General features: G+C 44.5%; 1 protein-coding gene across 1 annotated transcript; it reads left to right on the plus strand.

The window, feature by feature from the left end:
- The first annotated feature begins 624 nt into the window (after positions 1-624).
- On the plus strand, positions 625-21679 carry ehmt2 (euchromatic histone-lysine N-methyltransferase 2). The gene is made up of 27 exons (XM_083646325.1): positions 625-683; positions 773-928; positions 1675-1934; positions 2577-2646; positions 2822-2901; positions 3060-3203; positions 3404-3460; positions 6860-6980; positions 7189-7299; positions 7475-7611; positions 9050-9193; positions 9369-9676; positions 10169-10402; positions 10704-10786; positions 11023-11129; positions 11375-11497; positions 11683-11784; positions 12671-12775; positions 13581-13735; positions 14005-14172; positions 14375-14519; positions 14954-15031; positions 16003-16118; positions 16562-16648; positions 16728-16806; positions 19319-19494; positions 20178-21679. Exons 2-27 carry the CDS (start codon positions 811-813, stop codon positions 20356-20358), a joined length of 3489 nt encoding a protein of 1162 aa, XP_083502451.1. The 5' UTR covers positions 625-683; positions 773-810; the 3' UTR covers positions 20359-21679.
- The last annotated feature ends 167 nt before the right edge of the window (positions 21680-21846 follow it).

A 21846-nucleotide genomic window follows, 5' to 3' on the forward strand; every position in this document is an offset into this window, starting at 1 on the left:
TTAATTCACGAGTTGCAAATGCATTATCACAGCAGTTGCACGTGACATGCGAACGACAGTGTGCCACATTGCAATCTGCTCCCATTTGCTGTGTTTATTACTACATAACTGCTAGCTCGTAAGCTAACGTTATGCTACACTGCTAATAGTAGCGTTAGAAAATGTTAATTTCAGCGTTATTGGCGTTTTTAATCATTTCGTCTATTTCCTGTTACAGTTTTGCATCACTTGTGGTTTCCAGCGATTTTATCACGTTGTTTTTCTTCGTCCTATCTTCAGCTGTTTTACTGGAGATATTTTGAAAGAATATTGTCTGAATATTACGAGTTTACAATAAACAAAGGACAGGCAATTTTAAGCAGTCATTTTGTAAAAATGTGGCTTTAATTTGAGTTTAATTTTACGGACGCAAAGGACTCCTTAAAATGCTGAATTAGAGTTAATATCAGAGGAGGTAAGAAAAAGCCAATGAGGATATAAGAATGTGTGTGTGTGTGTGTGCGTGTGTGTGTGTGTGTGTGTGTGTACATTTCTCCACAATATCAACTGCAACTCTGAATATCAATCACTACTTGATGACATATTTCCTCATCTTGCTATTTGTTGTTGTTTCCTGCAGGAAATGCAAAATGCCTCGGAAACACAGACAGAGTCGTTAGCTGGGCCAAGTCAAGTAAAGGAAGGTATGTCTATAGCTCATTTAAGCAGAACAGCCATATTTTGCAGACAACTCCCAAGTGTTTAATGGAGACCTCTTAAAAAAAAAATCCAGGTGATACAGCTTCCACCACAGCTGTGGTTGCCAAGGAGATGGGAGGGATGCTGTCAACATTTTTGTCTAAGCAGCCTGGGAAAGATGTTTCCAAAGCCGGAGAGGAGAGTGAGAAACGAGCGCCTCCCTCCTCCCCACCAAACAAAGCTGCTGCGGGTGAGCGTCTAATCCATTCAAGTTGCATTCAGAGTCTTGTGGCCCATTCCTTTATCGCAAAATAACTGGGATGTTGAGCCTAAATGACGTCACATCCGTTTTGTTAGCATTCCATTTGCAGAAAACTTGAGCTGGGAAGTTCACTGTTCATTGGTCAGATCCACTCGCTAGCCAGGCTAGCCATTGTTAGCGATAACAGTTGATAACATGGCATTTCGCTGCATTTTGCGCATACAAACACTGCAGCCTCATGTCCACACAGATAGAGATGTTATGCAGTGCTGTGTGTACAGCTGATTTAATGAGACACAAACAAAACAGAAGTGCTTAACAACATTACTACGATTATAACTACTGTTGTTGCGCGGCGCAGCCATCTTGGACTTTTTGAGATCGGGGCTGCTGAGGCTCCTACGAGTTTGGATTGGGAAAATACCAGCTCCGGTGACGTCACCGCCCAGCTCATGACCTTTGAAGTTGTAAGATTACCAGTTCCCAGTTATGAAGGAATGCACGATTGAATCAGTGGGAGGTTGGCCTAAGGGGGGCACCAAAGAGTTTCAGGGGAGACTCAGTGAATGTAAGTGAAAATTAGTTATTAAATGGAGATCATCATGTGTGAAGGCAAATATGTCGGTGGGCGGAGGTTTCCGAGTTGAAACTTCCAGCGTTCCGAATTGTCTTGAACGCGGTATAGGTCTACACAGTCCTTAATAATTGCTTATATTCCCCTCCCCCTTTTACAGGACATGCAGGAAAATCCATTCCATCGACATCCTTCTCTTCGCTCTCCTCCTCTCCCTCGACCTCTTCAGTGTCGTCTTCCGGCCGAGCCAAGATGAGTGTTTCTGGGCCCGGCAGCAGTAAATCACTCCTCCCACCTGGTCCCTCCTCCTCCTCCTCCTCTTCCTCCTCCACAGCCTTCTCTTCCGCTTCTGTCTCTGCTGCCCAACAACACAAGATCCACCGCGCCCGTAAGACCATGAACAGGCCCCCTCTGATGCAGGTGAGCATGACCATGTGATCCTCAACAACACTCAATGGATCAAATGAATGGGAAACTCACTTCCGGGGCAACAGATGTCACGGGACTGTTCAGCTCTATTGGTTGAATAATAAGGGCACACTGTAAAAAAGAAAGGGGCTGAATTACCTATCGGCATATCACGCCCATATATTTTGTTATATTTACATATATTGTACATAACTCCCTTGTATGGCTAAAGGGCTAAAACTCCAGTACTGACATTGTTTCCTTCCTCTTCCCCGCAAAAAATCTCACTTATCATGAGATGCTACACAATAGAGACAAACTTTTCACTGACACTTGCTGTGAATGTCAGAACCTAATCTTTGAACGTTGCCATACAGCTCTTTATTCAATTAAATATTTATTATGTTATTTATTATATAATATTTCATGTTCCCATTTGTCTTGAGCCCTGACATTTCGACCTAACTCTATGGCTGTATTTTGTAACTGTAACTGGCCTCTGACTTTGCCATCGCACTTGTACATATTTCATAACTCTTGGCCCAAGTCGTGGTTCTGAAAGTGCATCGTTAATGCACCGAGGTCTTCACAAGTATGATAGTCCAATTCTGTTGCGACCTTATCATGACCGTTTAAGTCACTTTTCTTGTACAGATAAGCCGTCTTGAGGCGCCAATTGAACCTGTCATCCCCTCTGCCTGCCTCTCTTCCGACAGTGAAACGGGTGAGTGGCTAAATCTAATATTCATACTAACTGACTGATGCGTACCTATAATAATATAACAATAACCTGGTTTGACATAGAAAAAGTTTATTGAAGGTAAACCTTACATTCTGCTGTATAGCTTATATTGTGTTGCTTGCTTTGTTATTGTGACAGCGTCTCTATTTCCCCACAGCTGCAAAAAGGAGAAAACTGGGCGTATTATCTGACAGCACACCTGAGAGGGCTGAGAAAGTCCACGACAAAGCTCAAAAGGTAATGTATATACTATGGTATGATGAGGAGTAGTGTCAGGAATGGAACTGCTGGTACATAAATTACACTCAGAAAAGAACATATCATTAGATTACTAGGCTTCCGTTTGTGAACGTCACTTTTCTTCACTCGCATGTCTGATTTCTTCTCAAACTCAGATAGAAAATTTATTCCATAACGAGGTGGAGCCTGTCGCCAAGACCACGCCAGGGAAGAGCAGTGGTTATCTGGGGAACTCGGAAGAGGAGGAGGCAGATGAGCAAGTTCAAGTTTTCAGTCCGGCCACCCGAGATTCAGACAAGGTGCAAGACTTTCATTTGCTTTTTGTCCATCGAATATGATCCACAAGCACATTATTAAACACGATACTGTAGCGTACTCATGTGTTGCATGATTGTTTTATATAAAGAGGGACAGCTGTTTATATTGTTTGTAGGCAGTATGTTAATTACGAGCATTTCTTGGTCTCTTGTTTAACGTGTTGTCTTTTTCTTCTTTATAGTGTGAAGATGATGCGTTAGAAGCAAGGCTGCATGAAGATATGGACATGTCAGATCAGGTGAGTGGCTCAATCTGACTTTCTTTGAGCGTAACAGATGATTTAGGATTTGAGCTGCACAGTCGCCGTTCTTTACCTTTGAACTCTTTACTGTCTAAACCTGTGGGATGTCATGCTAGCTAACAGTAGCCAAGCTAAGCTAACGGGGGAATGTGCCCAAAAAGTGGTTCAAAGACGTGACATTTTAACACGTTCACTGCCAATGACGTGTTTTTACGTCAAACAAAATCGATTTTTTTTTTTTGACGGTGGGACGTTGATCTAACCCTTTTACGTCTCCTATACCAATATTGGAGGTATTGAATGTGTATAATCTATTTTACCGACCCACTGAGTGGCGACATGTCTCTCCAGAGTAGAAAGAGGCGAGCCAAAACTGGAGGGAAAAGCGCGAGGAAGCCGTTCTCATACTGTAAAATGGATGGCGAAAACGCTTTCACTTTCGCGCTGACGCACAGCGGTGGCAACGGTGGGGGATTCCAAGAATAGACTGGATGCACACTTTGAAACACGCACCATAAATAAGCCCAGAATCGCAAGAGCTTCATCAGAGCTCTCAACCGAAATGCCAAGAAACGAGCGAAACCCATCCAGCGAGCCCCATCCAGACTGCCAGGCAGCAGCCAGGCAGCAGCAACTCGTTTGTCACAGACCCGCTGCAGAGCCAAGGAGGGCGGAGGAGAACGCCCACGGAGGGAGGAGTTGGAAGCAGAGGGGGGTTTCCTGCTGTTATGGAGGAAATTACTGTTCAAAACTATTGTTTAGATGTCTGACGTCTTACTGATGCCAAAAATGAATGGTTAAAGTGACTGTTCTATCGAATTTCACAAAAAGCCGTTTATCTCAGAATAAATTTTCAGACGCTGAAACCATGCTGTATTCAACTGCTAATGCTTACATAACTACTAACTCTACAAACTAACTCTTTTAGACAGAGAAAGCACACATTCTATTAGTTCTTTTGAGATATTGTGTGTTCACAAAATCCTAACAGAAACGAATCCTCGGCTCTTGAAAGATGAGCCAAAATCCTCAAAAAAAACCTTGGCAGAAGCTAACTACAGTATTGAAAAACGGCTGGCAGTGAATGTGTTAAAGTCGAGCTGAACCCAAAAATGACTTTTCTTTTCTTTTAGTTCAAATACTTGTGTATGCAGTGCACCTATTTAATAATGTATGCAAACAAAATCACAACAATCTAATTTCTTTAGTTTTTCACACTTTTTCACATCAAAAGTTCATTTTTCAAGATTTCATTGATAACAGTAATGTACAGTTTAGTACTATCAAATTTCTACCCCATTTCAACCAATCATATCACGACATGCAGCTGTCAATCAAATCTTCATTTCTGGATCATTTTCTCTTCCAAATGAAGTAGAAAATGGCGCCTAGTGCCTGTCATCTGGCAGAATTCCTATCCCATAAACTAACTACTAACTTGGCCAATTGTTAGAAACATGAACAAAAAACAAAAACTATAATCTCTAAGAATGCAAAGAAATGTAACTGGCTCCAGTTTCCAGGGATATCGTATTTACAGCAGCGATAATGGCGCGCGCATCCGAGAGCTTGGTTGTCAGGGGTCGCACTTCGGAGATTCCAGGCCGATGTGCTGCACTCTCCGCTCGGCAACACGAAGGCAGCTGGCTGCCTGCGGCTCGCTGAAGCTCCACTCCTCCCGTCAAAAGGCTCTTCCCGAGGGGAGCGCCACAACACACTGAATCCCACTCGATTTGGAGGCGGAACACGCCAGGATTGGCCAAAGCCCAATCCAGTCCCCAGAATTGTCAAATAAAATCATCGACATGATACTATGACCCGCCTCTCAACCTGTCATCTTAGACAAACTATGTTTTCAGTCTGAAACGGACTCATTATGCACGTGACGAACAGGTTCAGTTCGACTTTAACGGTGATCTAGTGGAGCTGTCATTCCAAAATCCTCTCTATTTCTTCTCTACTCAAATGAACAGTCAAAAGGTTGCATGCATGTAGGCCTAGAATACAGATTAATTTCAAATATATATATATATATATATATATTTTAGTAAAAACTAGTGGTGGGGGAAAAAATCGATTCACCTAAGTATCGCGATTTTTAATGTCACGATTTTTTGGATCGATCTTTTATTCCAGAATCGATAATCGCAAAAAAAAAAAAAATTAGGTGCTTGCAGTCAGGCCACTCACTGAACAGCAGGCCAGGCGCCGCCTACTGGTTTACTAGTGGTTTTATTACTTTATTATTTAGTCTGAAGTAATAATTACACTTCAGGGTTAAAGTGGGTGCATCTCATTGTAAAATTGGACTTCAAACGGCCCAAATCTGGCTTCAAACGGCCCAAATTTCACGCGCGTTGGCCCATATCGGCCTGGCCTGCTTGGTATCTAATGCCCGGCCTGAATTATGATCCCAGTCCGCCCCTGTTTTTAACTATATCGCCCAGCCCTACTCATGATATATAATATACAGTCTCTAGTAGGGGTGTCACGATACACTCAGTTCACGATACGATACGTATCACGATACTGGGTTCACGATAACGATACGATACGATTTTAACAATATTTTTTTAAACTTGAATAATGACAATATATGACTGGAAAAGTAGTATTTTATTTGAAATGCACAAATACAAAACATGCTGTTGTGGGAAATTGTTATTACAATAACAACTAGAAAAAACATGAGATTGGAGATAAGGCTTATCTTGAAATAGAATGAGTTACACCGTCACTTAGATTTACTTTGAACTAAAAGCTTTCTCAGCAGTATAAATTCTCATTATGCATCTTCAGTTTTTCTTCAAACTCAAACAACAAGACTTTTCTTAATCTATTTTTTATGCATCTTCAGTTTTTCCTGTCAAGTAAACAGTTTTGCCAGAAACTCAATTGAATGGTTTCTCTCCTGTATAACTTCTCATGTGTCTCTTCAGAGACTTGTTCAACTGAACTACGGTACTTTCCACACATTGAACTTCAACAAACAAAGACGTTTCTTAGTCTATTTTTTGAAAAAAAAAAAAAAAAAAAAAAAAAAATTTGCGATATGAGATTTCATCTCAACGATACATATCGTGACGTTTTACTATCGCAAAATTTCGTGGGACGATATATTGTGACACCCCTAGTCTCTAGTGTATGATTCAACTTTTCCCATGTTCTAATCTAGTGTAAAAAAGCAAACAAACTGAAAAAAGAAAAGAAAAAATAAACAAAAATCGCAATAAATCGTAATATCGAATCGCAATAATCGTAGAATCGCAATACTTAAGAATCGCAATATAAATCGAATCGGCACCCAAGAATCGTGATAGTATCGAATCGGGAGATAAGTGAATCGCCACAGCCCTAGTAAAAACTAAACCGTTAATTGGCCTTCACCCTTTTTAGAGTTCCGAGTCTGAAACACAGAGGGGGGTCGAGAGTAACAACCGGACCGGTGAGTTTCCATGGCGACAGTCAGACCGGGGCAAAGGGAGAGACACCGCCGATGGAGCTGAGACGCTGGGAGGTGAGCGGCACAAACGTAGTTTCGTCTACTGTGTTGTCCTAAAAACGGTGCTTAGCTTTTCTCTCTAGAAATTATCCTTTTTATCAGATATATTATATGAGATTTTAGAGTAATATTCCATGTAAAATAAGCATTTGTGTCATATTCCAGCTCTTTCTTTTATGGTCAATGTCTACTGTATGTCATTCGCTCTCTGTTCTGTCCTCAGTTGTGGCCGAATCAGCAGGTTCTCTCGGACGGTCCAGTGAGTACACAGAGGTTCCCTTGGGTGCCCTGGACATTGCTCCTGCAGACAGCCTTACACTCTCACCTCACCATGGTAGGGTACACTGTAATCTGAAGCCTGCTTTATCTGAAGTCAATCTTTAGGTTGACTGTAGTTGTATATATCGTCTTATATCGTCTCAGTTTTTCATGCCCTTTTTTTTTCTTGCTAACGATGCGATAAAAATAAAAAGTGGGAAAAGTGACAATAATGTACAATGGCTGTGCAGAAGGCAGTGATGCCGGGGAGACGGAGCGGTTGGAGGAGCTTCCTCTGTGCAGCTGCAGGATGGAGGCTCCGCGCGTCGACGGCAGCAGTCACCGCGTCAGCAGGCAGTGCATGGCCACGGAGAGCATCAACGGAGAGGTCAGTCACCGCGTCAGCAGGCAGTGCATGGCCACGGAGAGCATCAACGGAGAGGTCAGTCACCGCGTCAGCAGGCAGTGCATGGCCACGGAGAGCATCAACGGAGAGGTCAGTCACCGCGTCAGCAGGCAGTGCATGGCCACGGAGAGCATCAACGGAGAGGTCAGTCACCGCGTCAGCAGGCAGTGCATGGCCACGGAGAGCATCAACGGAGAGGTCAGTCACCGCGTCAGCAGGCAGTGCATGGCCACGGAGAGCATCAACGGAGAGGTCAGTCACCGCGTCAGCAGGCAGTGCATGGCCACGGAGAGCATCAACAGAGAGGTCAGTCACCGCGTCAGCAGGCAGTGCATGGCCACGGAGAGCATCAACGGAGAGGTCAGTCACCGCGTCAGCAGGCAGTGCATGGCCACGGAGAGCATCAACGGAGAGGTTAGTTACCGCGTCAGCAGGCAGTGCATGGCCACGGAGAGCATCAACGGAGAGGTCAGTCACCGCGTCAGCAGGCAGTGCATGGCCACGGAGAGCATCAACGGAGAGGTTAGTCACCACGTCAGCAGGCAGTGCATGGCCATGGAGAGCATCAACGGAGAGGTCAGTCACCACGTCAGCAGGCAGTGCATGGCCACGGAGAGCATCAACGGAGAGGTTGGTTGTCTGCGTTTGCTTTGCTGCAGTCTCTGCAGATAAAATGTCTATGTAGGCCTATGTGCAGATGTCAGACAGACGTGCTCATTTCAAGTAAATGTACAGGTACCTCCACCATGCAAGAAATGCATAGGGCAAAATAAGTAAGGTTTCTACTGTCGCATAATATATCTGCGGGGGGTTGATAGAATGGTTGATCCATGCAAACGACGCCCCCCTCCCCTAGCCTAGGTAAACCCAGCCCCCACGTGACCTGCTCTCTCAGTTCCCAGTCACTAGCAGTCACACCTTGTGACTGTAAGCAGGGTGAGCCTGAGAGCAGGTCACTGGGGGCTGGGTTTACCCAGGCTACCCCTCCCCCTCCCAAAATCAGTATTATTATTATTTCTTGCAACATTTTGCATTAGTATTGGAGATAACAATTATTTTCATTATCAGTTAATCTAGACCCCCCCCCCCTTCTTAAATAATTTAATCTGTATATTATGTCTATTCATTTTTATATGAAATATAATAAATGTAAATATAATGTGGTATGAAACTTGAGAAAAGTAAACTAAACGATTATCAAAATTGATGAATTTTCTCTCAATAGATATATTATGTCTTCACGGGACATTTCTGTTAGATCTCTGTGTAGGACTTGTGTAGGACAAGATAAGTTCTATCCATGCTGTTGCAATGCCTACTGGACTGGCCTTTGCGAATAGAGGCTGATAAAGGTCATGATGATGATGTCATTCCCCATTAAACACTCCTCTTAACTATCTTCTTCTGTGGTGTTTGTCAGCTAAGGGCTTGCACCAGTACGACGATAAAGGGGGAGACCATGCGTCCGTCCAGTCGAGTTCCCCTCATGGTGCTTTGTGACAGCCATCGCTCTCACATGGTCAAACACCACTGCTGCCCTGGATGTGGATACTTCTGCATAGCGGTAAGGGCTTCTGCCACCTACTGGATGGCCATCGTTAAAAGACACTATAGCAGTTTATTTCATGTTATTGTGCTGTTGAACTTACAGGACGGTACACAAACAATTTCTCATGCTGTTGAACATAGCTGTAGCACTCTCCCTAATAAAAAAAAAAGCCCCTCTTCTCCTCTTTCAGGGCACGTTTCTGGAGTGCTGCCCGGACCATCGCATCGCTCACCGCTTCCACCGGGGGTGTGTGACGGTGCTGGGCGGCGGGCGCGGCAGGGGGAACGGCGGCGGCATGCTGTTCTGTCCCCACTGCGGAGAAGACGCCTCGGAGGCCCAGGAGGTCACCATCCCCTCGGGCTCCGCGGCGACCGTGGTCACCATGTCGGCCTCCTCCACCACCACCCCGTCCCTGCCCACCGCCCTCCTGACGGCGCCCTGCCTCACGGCCTCCACCGGAGGCATGAAGGACGGGACGAAGCCCGAGAGACCGGTCAGGTGAGAGGGGGGGCGGAGAAAGAAGAGAGGGGATGACAGCTAGAGGAGCACCAAAGATCAGGCTGATCCCTCAACAGTTTTTTATCTCCATTCATTGTGGGGCTGGGCGATATGGTTGAAAGCAATATCATGATTATCATGATCATTCTTCCAACATTGATATACATCGCAATGGCTTATGTATACAAAATTACCTTAAATAAATCAAATTAATGTTCATCCCATTGAACCGATTGCCAATGTGTTGTCAAACTGAACCTTTACTATACCTAATTTTGTCCGAATCTTTAAAATAAAATTGGCTTGTCATCGTCAATTTAGACAGTAGATATGATTTCACTGAGGGATGATAAATGATCATATTGAACTATCACCCACCCAGCCCTGCGAGATTCATGTACCGTACTATATTACTTTAATCATTGGCTGGTTTGACTTGATGAATCCATGCAAAAGTCCTCTTCTTACCCACTCCCTCCCTGCCTGTTGCAGTGCACGCATGCGTGGTCACGGGGTGGCACCACGGGAGGTGGAGCAGCAGCAGCCCCCCCAGCCCGTGGCCTCAGCGGGGCCCATGGCCACCGTCCCGCCGGCCGAGGGGGGAGTGGACAGCGTGGGACCCTCGCTCTGTATGCCCAACGGGAAACCCATCTGCCCCAGCGCACTTCCACCTGGACCCAGCAGGGCGGCGCTGCAGAAGGCCATTCTCACACAGGACACTGAGAGGTGAGATTTAGGATTACGGAGGCCTTTGACTTGTCACTAATACTGGTAATACTCATGCTGTCAGTGTGCGAACGATGTGGCGGTCCCACTTTGGTTTACTGTGGCTGCACTTTTGCTCTGTACCCAAGACAAGAGGAAAAGGTTACGAATGGACTGATGCTGACTAGTTTGTTGAGAGATGTAGCAGTTTTTTTTAAATGGTGTGTCTGTCTGGTCCTACTGTATAACATTCAAGAAAGACCTGTCTGCAGCAGTAAGACTGGAAACATTTCCTACAAATTGTTACTTTGTGATTGGCCAGGAGGAAGAAACTGAGGTTCCACCCCCGCCAGCTCTACCCTGCCGCCAAGCAAGGCGAGGCTCAGAGAGTCCTGCTTATGCTGAGTGAGTGGCAAAATGACGTTTTATGGCTTGACCTTTTTCGGTTGATGTTTTTTTTAAAACAATAATTTATTAGGAGGAACAAGAACACAGGATGCAAAGGGAAAATAACATATGTGTTTAATCAAACTGCCATTGTTGAAATAAATGCTTCTCGTGATGGTTCTTCTTCTACCTTCGCTGTGTGTCTGTGTATGCATGCTCACTTTGGTGTGTGTGTGCCTGTGTGTGTTTTCTAGTGGAGGGCATAGATCCCACATACCAGCCTGACTCTCAGAGCAAGCGCTCTGCTCTACACGCTGCGGCTCAGAGAGGTCTGCTGGAGGTCTGCTACATGCTGGTACAGGTGAGAGACCGAATACATTATTGAGACCCTGTTTGGTGTTTTGTTTTCTGTGGATCTCAGTAGGTGTATTTATAGTAAAGACAGGTAAAAAGGAGGATAGAGAAGAGAGAAATTGAGCAGGATAAGATGGATTTGCAGGGAAGTTTTACTAACGAGCTCACGGACACATTTCCATATTATGCTGAATTTGGCTTCACAGGTCGACTGCATTAGAGTAAAGAATATGTGGATTGTTTTACATGCAGGCAGGCGCTAAAGTGGACGCCCAAGACAAGACCCAGAGGACCCCTCTGGTGGAAGCGATCATCAATAACCATGTGGAGGTGACTCGCTACCTGGTGCAGAGCGGAGCCTCTGTCTATCACGCTGTGAGTGTCTGTGACCATGTAAACATGCAATTAGCACATAATATATATATATACACACTGACAATGATAACAGGAATGTCATTTTCAGGTTCTTTTTTTAAGGTTTTCAGGCTTTTTTAGCCTTTAATTATATTCTGTCTCTCTTGACCTCCATCTCGTCCCCTGGTGATGACCTGCTTCCTCAGGAGGATGATGGCTATACTGGCCTCCACCATGCAGCCAAGCTGGGCGGCCTGGAAATCGTCAAATTGCTGCTGGAGACGGGGCAGGTTGATATCAACGCACAGGTAAAAGGATGTCACTATTTTAGTCCCGTATGTCCCCATACTCATTAACGATTGTTGATTTCTTGTTTTTCTATTACAGTTATTTCATTTACATTATTAAATTTTGCATTACTGACTGTGTTCTCCATTGACCTGATTAGTCTGTTTGTCTTTGTGTGTCACTACACCCTGAAGAAAGGTGAAGCTGACACCTGTTGGTGTATTGTAATGATTCTAGCCCATTGAATTAAAGGCCTTTTATATTTTTCAAACCTCCTTGAGTGCCGGGACCTGCATTTTTTTTTAATGCCTTTTTGATCATAAGTCTTCCTCTCCATTCGAATAATATTCCCTTCGAAGAGCACCGGTGGTCTGGGGGACACGAGCAGCGCTCCTGCCACCTCTCTCATCACCACTAGGCATATATTTAGATTGAAGCTGCCTGTAATTGATATTTCATGGCGATATTAACTGTCTTTACATTTTACCATTTTTGTGCAAAAACTGACATGTTTGCAGTGTCCCGCCCAGAATTAAATTATTGGCGGAGTGGAAAAGTCTTAAACAACATTAAGACCACAAGATACTAAAACCATTTAAACCCAGGGATTTACTGCATTTCACATTAGAATTAATACATATTAAGGGATTTGCAATACATTAAATATGTAATCAAGCAAACTGCATCATATCTATATCAGAGGTGGACAACACTGACTGACTGGCTGTTATTATTTTAATAAAAGGCTAATATATCTTTGATGTATCACTCTGATAGTATTGATGATCACATAGCTGAAAAACAACCTATATCAGCTCTGTGCTGCCGCCGTTAAAGCTCTAGCTAGCCCACAAACTGCTGAAATGAACCTCTGACTAATTCTCCTCCATGGTGTCTCCACCTCAGGACAGTGGCGGCTGGACGCCGATCATCTGGGCTGCAGAGCACAAACACCTGGCCGTGATCAGAGCGCTGTTGAACAGAGGAGCTGATGTCACCATCAAGGACAAGGTGAGTTACTACCGCCTAGTGTTCAATTGTGCGCCAGGCCAAAAAGTGCTGCGATCTTGTACTACTGCTACATCTTCCTCCTAGCAGACTCTCTGTTGAAATGAAACTTCGGACACTAAGGGTCTTTGCACACACAGTCCGATTGTTTTCGTATGCGTGTTTTTTAATCCGTCATCTGAAAACACAGGCGGGTCCCAGCTCGCAAAAAGTTGTTGACTGATGCGAAAAACGCAGAAAATCGAACCTCGTCCGAAAACTTTAATGACGGACGTAATTGTCGGACTCAGTGTGTCAACGATGATTGACACAAATCAGGTCGTATTCTTTTTCTTTTTCATGCGTCAATTTCGGACGAAAATACGGACTTGGTGTGCAAAAGCTTTAAGGGTGAACTTTGGCAGATTCTTTTATTGCCTGAGAAATGTCATCAGTCCTTTTGTGTGTTTTTAACCTCCGATCATCAAGTGTTAATCATGAAATCCTCATTCCCATCTTTACTTTGGTGACAGCTTTGGTGCTACTTGGCTATTGCTGTGTGGTGTTTTTGCGCTGCACTTCCCAAAGATCAGTTGGCAATAAACCAGTGTGTCTCTGGCAGTCATCTCTTTTCCATTGGATTTTTCTGTTGATGAAGTTTCTGTAGGTGGTGCTCTTGTTTTCATCACCGGGGTGTTCACAACAGAAAATGTACAAGAATGACAAAATATATTTATAAATAATATATTAATATATATTTATTTATATAAAAATGTTGCAGACGATTGCTTTAAACACCCACCTCCTTCTTCTCCTTCTTTCCCTCCAGGAGATGAATGTGTGTCTCCACTGGGCGTCGTTTGCAGGCAGTGTGGATATAGCGGAGCTGGTGCTGAACGCTGGCTGCTCCCTCGCCTCTGTTAACGTGCATGGAGACACGCCCCTCCACATCGCCTCCAGGGAGGGCTTCCAGGAGTGCGTCACGTGAGTGACTCTGTCCACGGCTTAGCCACATGTAATGCAGTCACATGTGTCCTTTCACTTGATGCAAAGTGAAAAGAAACCATCAGACGGAGGTTCTGACGTATGCATGAATTTCTTGTCACTTTCACATATCGATTGGATTGTTAACGTTAGTTCTCGTCCGTTTATTTGTAGCTACAACGCTGTCCTGTCTCCATATACAAACAAGTGAATTAAAGGTCCAGTTGGATTGGCTGTGACTTGAATCTGTCCGTCACCGCCCTCTGCAGGTTGTTCCTCTCCAGAGGGGCGGACATTGACATCATGAACAGGGAAGGAGACACGCCTCTCAGCTTGGCGCGAGCCGACACGCCGGTGTGGGTGGCGCTCCAGATCAACAGGAAGCTGCGACGGGGGATAACCAATCGCGTGATTCTGACAGAGAGTATCATCTGCAGGTGGGTGTGGTTTGTGTGTAGCCTTGCCACGTCGTCTGTAAGAAAATCTATATCTGAGGGCTAATGTAACGTTAGGAGTTCATGTGGCCTTGTTTTTCAAGTTTTTTGAACCTTTTTCTTCTTGAGCCAGATTTCTTCTTACTTGTTTGTGCCTACTGTTTTTTGCTGGTTATATTTGAACCTATCCCCTCCGCTGTTTCAGCGACATTGCACAAGGCTATGAGAATGTCCCCATCCCCTGTGTGAACGCAGTGGATGAAGAGGGCTGCCCCTCCGACTACAAATATGTCTCCGAAAACTGTGAAACTTCAGCCATGAACATAGACCGCAACATCACACACTTGCAGGTAAAATGTACATCTCCTCCTCTCCTCTCCTCTCCTCTCCTCTCCTCTCCTCTCCTCTCCTCTCCTCTCCTCTCCTCTCCTCTCCTCTCCTCTCCACTCCTCTCCTCTCCCCTCCCCTCCTCTCCTCTCCTCTCCCCTCCCCTCCCCTCCTCTCCTCTCCTCTCCCCTCCTCTCCTCTCCTCTCCTCTCCACTCATCTCCTCTCCTCTCCTCTCCTCTCCTCTCCTCTCCACTCCTCTCCTCTCCTCTCCTCTCCCCTCCTCTCCCCTCCTCTCCTCTCCTCTCCTCTCCTCTCCCCTCCCCCCCCCTCCTCTCCTCTCCTCTCCACTCCTCTCCCCTCCCCTCCTCTCCTCTCCTCTCCTCTCCAGACAGAGCTATGATATATTATCTGTAATGAGAAAGAGTTTCTCAGTCTTTCCATGCTCTCTCCTTCAGCACTGTGGCTGCACAGACGACTGCTCGTCTAGTAACTGCCTCTGTGGACAGCTCAGCATCCGCTGCTGGTATGACAAGGTAAAATGGGAATGTCGTTTTACAAGCCACCTCATCACAGTCACCATTATATATACTAGGGATGGGCATTGAATTTCGAATTTTCGAATAATCGTTGTTATTATCAAGGTCGACTTTTATTATTGAAATTCGAAATTCGGAGAAAAAAAAAAAAAAAAAAAAAAAAAAAATTTTTTTTTTTAGTGAAATGTTGCATTGTCTCCCCTGATTCTAAGTATAGTCAAATCGCTTGGTTTGAGCAAGTAAAACAATTTTTATAAGCATTTTAAACAAGGTTTATGGAAAAATGAATGGCGGATGAAATCCCATGAAGAGGGAGGGGGGGTGACTTTGGCACCCCTTTGGCACTCAGACCTGAGCCTACTAAATATTTAATGAACCACTCATGATTGTCAAAACTGTTTTTTATTTTCGAAAATGTCAATGTCATGTAACATGTTCTTTACTTCAGTGGTGCAATGCTTGTTTGAGCTAAAAATCCACAGCAGAAGCTTTTTATATTAATGAATAGAGCCGTAGACTTAGAATCAGGGGAGACAATGCAACATTTCACTCACACACAAAAAAAAAAAAAAAAAAAATTTAAAATTACATTTTTAATTTTTTTTACATTTTTATTTTTATTTTCGAATTTCGAATTAAATTCGAATTTGGCCAGCGAATTTCGAATAGTGTTTTTGCTAGAAATGCCCATCCCTAATATATACGGCCTTTGGCAAAAGGGCCTTCCCTAGCCTTGGGCAGCAGAGTGGCAGAGTGATGGGAAGACCATCCTTCAAGCAAGAATTGTATGATTTGTACCTACTGTATTAGAATACATTTTAATGGGGGCTAATCGAGAGGGCGTGGTAAAAAGTCAGCCAGATCCATGACACCAGTGGCAAGAATTCATAATTTATAGATGAATTCAGCAGGGAAACGAGAGGGGTGAAACTAATCGCATTTTGTTTTCCATTTTTTTCTATTACCAGGACCAGCGGTTGCTTCAGGAGTTCAACAAAATTGAACCTCCGCTCATATTTGAATGTAACCTGGCGTGTGCCTGCTTCCGGACGTGCAAGAACAGAGTAGTCCAGGCGGGCATCAAGTAAGAAACAGAAATACAAGTCATCTCGCGTAGCGCTTCCCGAGCTTCAAGAATGTGCTGGATTTCATTTCAACCAAAACACTACGGCAGCTGATTTCACTGATAAACAACACACCTTCAACCAGAGAGGAGGGAACTACACTGACATCAGCTGATTGTAGTCTTTGTTTGGCAGGGAAACCTGCTCTCCCTTGGGCTTTGACGGCACGTGGTTATGAAACAATCTAGCACATCTTGCTGAAGGCACCATTGGCAACACTGATCATTAATCACAGAGCAAATCACAGATGAGCAGTCACACTGCTTAGAGACGCACATGTTGCACACAGCAGTGTCGCAGCCAAATATCCATTCCGGAGGCTATACCCTGCATACAAGGACACAGATCTGCATCTCAATTTTATACATCTAAATACCCACAATTCCCTCTGTCCTCCCCTCAGAGTTCGTCTCCAGCTGTACAGGACGGAGAAGATGGGCTGGGGCGTTCGAGCTCTGCAGGACATCCCCCAAGGAAGCTTCATCTGCGAGTAAGTGTGGCCAGCTGGCCTTCAGCTGTAAGGTCAAAGGTTAATACATGTCTTAAGTTTGATTCCTCTTTCTGCGCAGATATGTGGGTGAGCTGATCTCCGATGCAGAGGCGGACGTCAGAGAAGACGACTCCTACCTGTTTGACCTGGACAACAAGGTACATTTTGTCAAATTTAGAAAATAAATAGAGTCCGCACACTGATATTTAGTCAGCTCCCAGGTCAGTTTATTTGACGTTTCGACCAAACGGTCTTCATCAGAATTCAGATTTCTGATGAAGACCGTTTGGTCCAAACGTCAAATAAACTGACCTGGGAGCTGACTAAATATCAGTGTGCGGACTCTATTTATTTTCTAAGTTCATTTGCCTTTTGTCCTGCACCTGACCTCCTTCAAGCGGATGTGCACGCCCTACTTCTTTCTACATTTTGTCAAATAACTTCTATTCGCCTTATGTAGCCACGCCCACTTGACCCGTTTGCATTACGACTTCCTGTTCGAAAGGCCGGCTGTTTTTTTACCTGGTCAAACCAGAGATCGTCTCTGGTCTGCTGGGAGAGTCTGGCAAGCGAGACTAAAGCTATAGTGACTCACTGGAAGCAGTCTGCGGGGATAAGCTCTGCCACTGTTAGTCTCTCAAGCCAGACTGTCTCTTCTACATAAGGTGAATAAACAACCAAGTATCACAGAAAATATGAACAAGAGCAAATCACTAGCCAGACCTGAACTCGCAGCATGCTCCTCCACGCACTGGCCACAGGGGTCCCTCTGAATTTTTAGCGTACCATAGAAAAGACCATTTCTACAGGTTTCTGTAGTCTTTGTTGATACATTTGAAAGGAGTTACATGTATTATTTAAAAATCATGACCACCTTAACTTTGAGACATTCATATAATTGGCAAAAGTGAAGAAGACTACCAGCCTCTACACTGCATATTATGTTGTGTGCCATCGGGTTGGACTTTGTAGGAAATCTGTTTCGTAGCTTTTTATACTCTTTTTTTTAAGTTTTGTTGTGATGCTTTTAAATGTCCATTTTATTCTCTTCTTTTCTTTTGTTTTCCCGTCAACCATTTTATGTGAAGCACTTTGAATTGCCTCTGTGTATGAAATGTGCTATACAAATAAACTTGACTTGACTGACTTGACTTTGCAGCACAAAAGGATCTTGCTATATGGCACAAAAACAGGAACGGAGCACTCCTCTTCCAGCACAAACGTACAACTTTGAGTTTCTCGCAATCGCAAATGGTGGAACGAGTAAAAGGCCAATGGAAATATCACTTTCAACATGTTATTAAAGTGAAAGAGAAAACATTTGACAGAAGAAACATATATAAAATCTAATGCCACTGGCAATTGTGACCCTCGTGGTCTCATTTGTTTCCTGTAATTATACAAATCTATCACAATTAATTTGACAGTTGATGTTTAACACGTTGACTGCCAATGACGAGATATCTCGTCTTACAGAATCCAACCGTTGAGTGCCAAAGACGAGATATCTCGTCTTAAAAAAAAAAAAAAAAAATTGACGGTCGGGCGTGGATCAACGCTCCCCCCATCTCCTATAAAAATATTGGAAGTATTGAATGTGTATAATCTATTTTACCGACCAACTAAGTGGCGACAGTGCTCTCCCGACAGAGAGAAAGCCAACCAAAAACAGCCGCGGGAGCAAGCCATTCTCAAGGAAATGGCTTGGCGATTTTACAGTCATCAGTCACCAGACTCGCCTGATAGCGGCCGCGCCAGCAGCAGCACACCGAGAGCGGAGAGCGGTGCTGGCGTGGGGGATTGCAAATTTGCATAATAGATTATGGGTGAAACACACTTTGAAACACCCGCAGAAAGGCCAGAATCGCACGCATTCCGAAAACCCAGAAACGAACGAGCCTCATTCTCATACTGTAGGCGAAAACGCTTTCACGCTGCTGCACACCGGCGCACAACGGTGGAGGGTTCCCAAAATAGACTGGGAGGGCAGCATAAAGCCTAGAATCGCACAAAGCTTCATCAAAGCTCTCAACCGAAAATCCAAGAAACGATTGAGTCCCATCCACAGTCCACACTCGCCACACTCGCCGACGAGGGGCCGCCAGAGAGGGAGGCTGCTCACTGCTCAGACAGGCAGGAGAAACTGGCTTGTGACAAACGCCACCAGACACGCCCACGGAGGGAGGAGTTTAAAGGAGAGGGTGTTCAGAACTATATTGTTCAGATGTCTGATCTCTCACTGATGCCAAAAATAAATGGTTAAAGTGACTGTTCTGCCTGTTTGATTGAATTTCACAAAACTGCGATTATCTCAGCTTCCTGTCTCAGACGCTCAAACCATGCTGTACTCAACGGCTAATATCTACATAACTACTAACTCTACAAACTAACTCTTTTAGACAGAGAAAGCACACATTCTATTAGTACTTTTGTGAACTTCGTGTTCACAAAGTCCAAGCAGAAAATTATCCTCGGCTCTTGTAAAATGAGCCAGAATCCTCAAAAAACGGCTTGGCAGAAGCTACCTACAGTAAAAAAAAAATGGCTGGCAGTGAATGTGTTAAAAATGATGTCAGACCTCAGGATCGATGTTTGATAAGTTTACAACAGAATATCACATGCTAGCCAGCAGTGAGACATTAGCTTTTTTTCTGCTCGTCTTCTTTCAAGGACGGGGAGGTGTATTGTATTGACGCCCGTTACTATGGCAACATCAGCCGCTTCATCAACCACCTGTGTGACCCCAACCTCATCCCGGTGCGCGTCTTCATGCTGCATCAGGACCTGAGGTTCCCCCGCATCGCCTTCTTCAGCTCCAGAGACATCCACAGCGGCCAAGAGCTAGGGTGAGTCAAGAGTTTACACGTTTGTGAATGCACTCACACAGGACGTGTGTATTTCAGATCGGAACGCTTTGGAAATCATGTCGAGAGCGTTTTCCAATCCGCACAGAGCGTTTTTTTTGCGTGTGTTTTGTTTTTCTCTGCCGTCGTGCGCAGTACTAGTTCAGGACGCAACGATCACACGGACGGTAGCCAGCTAGTTTTGTCGATTGTTCGCACTGTAAACATGAAAGCCAGATTATTGGCATTTCTGGCAGCAGCGGAGTTTGAAGATCCCCCTGCCAGGAGAAGAGGTAGGAGTGACATTGACGAGCAGCGCGCTTTTCCTCCCAATGTTCAACTTTTCTCAGCTTGAGACGCCCAGAGCGCTCCGCCAGAAAACACTAGCCGCCAAGAGCACTTAAACGCCCAGGTGCGGTCCTTGAAAGAGGAGCGCTCATAGCGCGTCGTTACCATAGAGAATGCATTGCAGAAAGGCGCTGGCTTCTCAAATACACACGTCCTGTGTGAACAGCCCGCTACTCTTTCTTCCTTCCTTCCTGTCCTCCCTCCCTTAATTCCAGGTTTCCTCCCTTACTTTCTTCATTCCCTCATCTGATTTTAAATATGTTGAAGCTCTTTAGTTTTGAGACTGTAACTGTGATTGCGGGCCAGACACATTTGACTCGCCTTGTCTGTTTCATCAGGTTCGACTATGGAGACCGCTTCTGGGACATCAAGAGCAAGTACTTCACCTGTCAGTGCGGCTCAGAGAAATGTAAACACTCGGCCGAGGCCATCGCCTTGGAGCAGAGCCGCCTGGCTCGGCTGGAGGCCTGCCCAGAGTCAGGAACTGAATTTGGGATGACCATGCTAGGAAACTCCTAAACACTTTCCCCCGTGGAGCCTTTGGCATGAACTTAATCCGTTTTTTACATGCACACTTTGGCAATAACACCCACGAGTACCACATTGGAAACGAGCGTTGCGTTATCGTGTTATCCTGTCACTCTGTTTTTTTATGTATGGTGCAGTTTTGTCTCCTTAAGTTGAACTGTCCTTTTTTTTATTCAGAATTGTCAAATAGAGAGCCAAAGTGGAACGTCACTTCCTGCTTCAGCACTGTACCAGAGATTTTCATCCGTCATTTATTTTCCCATAGACATTTCGTTAAATGCTTATAAAAATAGTTTTACTTCGTCAAACCAAACGGTTCAGATATATTTAGAAACAGGAGACCACATAACATTTCACTCGGACCAAAACGTTAAAAAAATCGCGGATTTACAGAAAATATTTTTTAAGTTTTGGTCGGAGTGAAATGTTCTATGGTCTCTCCCGATTCTAAATATATCTGAACCGTTTGGTTTGACGAAGTAAAACTATTTTTATAGGCATTTTACGAAATGTCTATGGGAAAATAAATGGCGGATGAAAATCTCTGGTACAGTGCTGAAGCAGGAAGTAGGCGGTCACTTTGCCTCTCTATAAGGTCAGCTAGCAATTTTTCCACTTCAAAGTTAATGGTTAGCAGTAGAGTATGTGGTCCTTAACATGGCTTCACACTGAGGGTATGTTTCAAGGAAATAAGTGGTCTTATGTGTCTAATCCTACATACACTATGCTCTTGCCATAAGAGATATATTGTGCACTAAGAGTCTGCTATCAAGTAAGTCATACTTGTTTTCTGCCTTGCCAAGAAACACAGTTCATCTTAATGCAATATGATAGTGGGTGCATCTGTAGCCAGGTTGGCTTCAATAGGTTGTCTGCAACCACGTGATTCTGATGACGTCGCTGGGGGGGGGCAGCTCTCCCAGAGCTACTATGGAGAATGGAGAAAAGCGAGTATGCAAGAGGGTTGGATCATGGATGCCGCTCCACGCTGCAGGTATCACCAGAAGATTGCAAAAAGTATAGGATATGATCCATATACAATGAAAAGAAGCGATTTTTCCAGCAATTTGTACGCTTTTGCTAGAGCTTTCCTATGTAGCCTGCTACTGGTTGCCCCATGGATGTATTAAAAGAGGGTTGCCCCCACAGCATCATCACGTGCTTTGCAAACAAGCGAATGCTCAAAGGTCCCCCCCCCCGATCGCCATCTTGACGTGACGTCACCTGAAAACAAGCTATATGGACCTGAGGATATAGCATTCATTTTGGATGTTTCTGTCATCTTGTTTGTCATTTTTATACATATCTTTTTTTTAAATCACATTTAGTTTAATAAATTAGCTCATGAATGGATATTTGGGCCCATGCATGAATCATCTGTCTTTCCTTTTTAACCACTGATTTATCACCTACATTATGGATGATGTGGTAGCCAGCTAGCCTCTGTTGTTCATCAGACTTGGGATGATATCAGTAGCA

The sequence above is a fragment of the Poromitra crassiceps genome (genome assembly GCF_964638095.1).
Source record: "Poromitra crassiceps genome assembly, chromosome: 11".
In the NCBI taxonomy this organism is placed as follows: Eukaryota; Metazoa; Chordata; class Actinopteri; order Beryciformes; family Melamphaidae; genus Poromitra; species Poromitra crassiceps.